This window comes from Falco biarmicus, chromosome W (assembly GCF_023638135.1).
Source record: "Falco biarmicus isolate bFalBia1 chromosome W, bFalBia1.pri, whole genome shotgun sequence".
NCBI classification, from domain to species: domain Eukaryota; kingdom Metazoa; phylum Chordata; class Aves; order Falconiformes; family Falconidae; genus Falco; species Falco biarmicus.
In genome coordinates this window covers 18,497,172-18,502,143 of record NC_079310.1, presented here as the reverse complement: position 1 = coordinate 18,502,143, position 4,972 = coordinate 18,497,172, and the positions used below count along the sequence as shown (strand labels likewise).

At 47.6% G+C, this 4,972-nt stretch overlaps 1 protein-coding gene across 1 annotated transcript; it reads right to left on the bottom strand.

The window, feature by feature from the left end:
* Positions 1-3,645: 3,645 nt before the first annotated feature.
* On the bottom strand, positions 3,646-4,153 carry LOC130141914 (phorbol-12-myristate-13-acetate-induced protein 1-like). The gene is given in 3 exon segments (XM_056323212.1): positions 3,646-3,735; positions 3,738-3,793; positions 4,102-4,153. Coding segments are annotated over 3 exon segments (198 nt in total).
* Between the last annotated feature and the right edge of the window lie 819 nt (positions 4,154-4,972).

The following is a 4,972-nucleotide window of genomic DNA, read 5'->3' as shown; positions in this document are numbered from 1 at the left end:
CAGGTGATGGAGCCCTGCTTTCCTGGGGATGGCCCAACACAACACCTGCCTGCCCATGGGAAGTAGTGAATGAATTCCTTGCTTTGCTTTGCTTGCATGCGCTGCTTTTGCTCTGCTGTTAAATTGTTCTTATCTGAACCCTTGAGTTTTACATTCCTTTCTGATTCTCCTCCCCATCCCTCTGGGTAAGGGGGATGTCAGCAAGTGGCTGCGTGGTGCTTGGTTGCCGACCTGGGTTAAACCATGACAGACAGTCGCCTACTTCATGGTAAACCCTGCCAGACCAAAAGACCATATCCCCAGCCCTTCCTGTCCAGCCTACTTGCACCTCTACGAATGCATGTCATGCCCTTGGACTGTCTCATGTCAATGGGAGAAAAATGAGAAAATTAGTCTCTTCCAGCAGCATATGCTAAAAATAATTAGCAGCATATGAGACATTCTTTTTCAGATGGCTTAAAAAAACATTCCACAGGAGGAGAGGGGAGGAGGAAGATGTTATCTGCTGTCTAGCAATTTGTTTAGGAAATACCGCTTGTGTATCCAGTCTCAGGTGTGAGAGCATGAGCTGTCTGGGGGCACCAGGCTGTTTTTTGCCTGGGTGATCACAGTGCAAATGTGGCCTGGGGCTGCACTTGTTGCTTTGGCAGGTGCCCACAGGCTGTGGTTAATGGAGAGCGCTACAGGGTGGCAACTCCAGCAGGTTGCTTTGGTAGGTAGGTTTGTTTTGTTTTTTTGATATGAGGTGCTTGGGGGTGAGTCAGGCTCCTTCAGACAGGGATGCCATGCCCCAGTGATGAGATGATTTTTTTTCCTTGCCCTTTTGGGAGGGGCAGGTCATAAGCATCACGCTCTGTCAGTCACCTGGCTGGAGAGGGGCCTGCCTCTAGCAGGCAGTGGTTGAGGATGTCTGGATGTTTTCACAAGGCTGATGAGTCTTATGAGTGTAATTTGTTTCCTGGTGGGGCTGTGCAAAACTTCACTGTACAGTGCCTGCAGTAGCACATGGCATCATGCTGATGTGCCTTCTCAGGATTGCTTCACTGATGCTCCCTGAAGTAAAGCTCTTCCAAGTCTCCACTGGTGGCTAACTGGGAAAGAACAGCAATTTGCTTCTCTTTGGGTTTTTTTTTAAATTTATTTATTTATTTATTTATTTATTTATTTATTTTTGGGTTTTAGTTTACTAGTAACCAGAGCCTTTGGCCAGGAAGCTTAGTCCTCCTCACACTGGGAACACATGCCCCAGGCATGGTGCTCCCTGCCCATGAAGCTGGGGAAAAGCAGCATAACAAGTCAGGGGAAAGCCTGCTGATGTGCACAGTGTAGCAGGTGAGGAACTTGGGCTCTCCTCTCCACAGACACGTCTTTGGTTCCCTGTAGAAGAATGGCTGCAGAAGCGTGGCCATAGAATCTCTGAAGATCTGCACAATCCAGGCCTGGTATTAGAATAGGCCTGTAATTAGAATTGTGCTGAAGTTGTTGTGCTGAAGTTAACAAGAAAGTGGCCTTGATCTATTCTTGAATCCTGAGACCAAGTAACTTTGTTGTACTAACAGGCCGTGGCTGTAACAAGCTGCAGCTGTTGGGAAGGCAGGTGCAAGGCCAAGAGAGATAGGGAGCGGTATGGGAATATAGGGAGTAGCAAACCGCAAGGCTGAAACATAGCAACGCAAATAGCTACGTGGATAGAATGCTTATTTTAGTCATGATAATTAGGGGTGTGAGAACTGCGCGTGTTTAGAGACTACTAACCAATTATATTTTTGCTTTGGTAATATGCATGTGTATTGGTTCTATATAAGTAGTGTTAGAAACTAATAAAGTTGAGCAAGACGCATAACTCATATTGAGTAATTTCTTGACTCCGGCGAACCCTTCTCCCAACAGTTCCCAGCTTTAGGGAGAAAGAATAAGCTCTGCACTATCCCTTTGCTATTCCCTTGTGGTAGGCAGTATCATTTACCCCTTTTCCAAAACTCTGGCTTCAAACTTCGGAGAAAGTAAAAATCTGACCTTGGCAAAATGCTGCATTCTTTTCTGCCTGCATCTGAGACAAAAATCTTAACTTGGATTTCTATCCTTCATTTATCACCAGGGACTCTCCATCAAAGCTGCAACACCTCTGGTAGAGGTAATGGTGCCCCTGACACCACCAAACTATTCTGCGGGCAGTAGTTACTAGAAAATATTTAAATAGGTGTGTCTTTCCCATTTGAAGTTCAAAGATATGGTTATGTCTTGTTCCTCTTAAAGGCAGAAGTAAAAGCCTAATATCCCAATGTATAACTACTGGCACTCTGCTATTGCCTTAGTGCATGCCCACTGACTTGGACACATGGAAGAAATTTGTATAATATGATCATGCATTCAGAATCTGCAAAAAAACCCTAAGTTATAGCAATTCATTTTTCTCACTAACATTGTATTTATTATCTCAGCAAGAATTCAAGACATACATAGATGTGGTATACAGCAAAACATCTGGCCTGTATCCGGATTTGGCCTTAAGAAAAACAAACTCGTGTTGACAGTCATATAGCAGATCCTTTAGAGAAGTAACAAAAGGACTCCTAGGGAGGACATCAGCAGGTGCTTGCTCATATACTGGCACTGACTGCTTGGTTCTAGGTCTTTTTCCTGAGCTCGCTGTGAATGCTAGCACTCTTGACAATCCTCAGAGAAACAACAAAATTTCACAAAAAGCAAATATTTTTTGCAGATCTAGACAGAAAAATACTGCACTAGTACTTAACTTGGATATCCCCGTGATAATGCATTTATGGGAATACCTTTTTTTCATAACATGTGTGTTATGTCCTGAAGAATTGGGTGGGCTCTATGAAGCCTGCACCTCATTTCCTATTGAATTTCAAAGCAGCATACATTGAACAGAACCCTTTTATTCAAATACATTTCAGCTACTAATGTGAATACTAATGCTGTATTTTCCTGAGAGTCTGGACAGGCACAATCATTGTTTAGTGTCCTTGATGAAGACTCCAGGACTCCACCAAAACCAGGGCACACAGTGGGAGCCTTTCTGTTGAAGTCGGGGCTGCCTTTGATGAACAGCTTTGCCAAGTTGCATGCAGTGCTAGCCTGGGAGCTGGTGTTTAGCCTAACAGAAACTCTTTGCATCTGTTTTTTAATACCTGAAAAACTGACCTGTGTACATGTCAGCAAAACATGTTATTTTGCAGTACTAAGATGAATAACAACTATTCTTGAAACATGTTCTCGTTGAAAATGTATTAGCTGGCTTAGAGGAGGAGGAAACCATGCATGTGGCTCAAGCCAGTGGCAAAGCTCCCAGTAACACCACTGGGACAGGGTTAAGTCCTCCATGCAGAAAGCAGGCAAAATCAGTGAGCTTCTGCTTAGTGAAATCAGTGTCAACAAGTAACAGCCATACACAGTTGGTTGTGACAGTGACCAGAGCTATGTAACGACAGTTTTGCAAAGGCAGATTCAAAAGAGCTAACTGAAAAAGTCATTATCAATGCAAACAAGAATTCATGACAAGGCAGGAAAAAATGTAATTTGAACAGACCCAAAATTCAGAAGGTGCAACACAAAGAGCTTTCTTCATCTCCCCGCGTCAGTGAAGCCTCTTGTTCCAAATCAACAAAACCAAGGTCTTCCCTATTTTTCAGCACACCGTGTCCGAGGGGAGCTTGTTTCTGGGCAGAATAGCATTCTCAGGAGGTTCAAGATCTTCTGCCGCAGGTCCCACTTGTCTTGTCGCCTATCTTGCGCAGCTGCAGGGCGCACTTTGACACCGCCGCCCACTCTGCATTGCACACGCACGGCCGTCAGCCACCCGCACCGCCATCTGCCCACCCATAATTGATTTAAATTCTAATGAGATCTTGGCAATATTGTAAATAAGGCAGCTTTTTTCTCAGTATTAACACACACACACTACGAGCAGCGGTTGTTCAACCCACCCCTTCCCGCGTTCACACGGGCGGCCCCAGGTGCATCCTGCCACCTGCGGCGCGAAGAGCACTGCCCCTGCTCCGGGTGCTGGAGCTGGCGGGCAGTGGCCCAGGCGGAGAAGCTCCCCACCACCATCCAGCTCCTTTCATCCTCCGGTACCTGCGGGAGTGGCGGGCGGCGCGGCCTTGTGCAGGGTTCTGCTGAGCATCATCGTGGCGGCGGGGCACGGCACGGCTTCAGTGGCTACAAGAGTGTGAGCGGGTGGGGTGGAGCGCGGCGCTAAGAATGGCGGCGCAGCAGGGCTTTCCCCGCGCCGTGACGTGAGTAAACCGCGGGGAATCCTGCCCTCCCACTGAGCGGGCACATGGCAGCATGTGGGAGCGTGCCCTGGTCGGTGCGGGGGTGGGGCGGGCGCAGAGGCCTGGCCTCGGGGACAGCACCTCTGCTGCGGGACAAAAAGGAATGGCGGGATGGGGTGTGCTGGAAGAGAAGGAGATGGAGGGATGGGGTGTGCTTGGGGAAGAGGAGATGAAGATGTGGGATGGGTTTGTGGTGGGCCAGGAGAGGTGGAGGGATGGGGTTTGCATCTTCTGGGTAAGAAGAGGCGGAGGGGCAAGGAGAGATGGGAGGGTGGGCTGTGCTTGTGGTGGTGGTTCAGAAGAGATGGACTGAGTTGTGCTTGTGCTGAGGAAGAGGTGGAGACATGGGGTGTACTTGGACAAGCAGAAGCAAGGGATGGGTTGTGCTTGTGGTGGGCAAGAAGACATGGCTGGGTGGGTCTGCTTCCTCTTAGTCAGGAGATGCCCCTGACACAACACTGTATTATTATTCAAGGTGATGGTGACCTTAGCCTCAAACAAGTCATAGAGAAATAATCTGGTCCACATCATATGCTATTTGTAACTTAGGACCTCAATCCTGCTGCTGGATTCTACCCGTGGCAGCTCAGTGCCCACATGACATGTTGCTGGCTGACACACGTAAGGGTGTGCTTACCTGCAGTTGCTGTAATTTTTGCTGATGCTTTTTA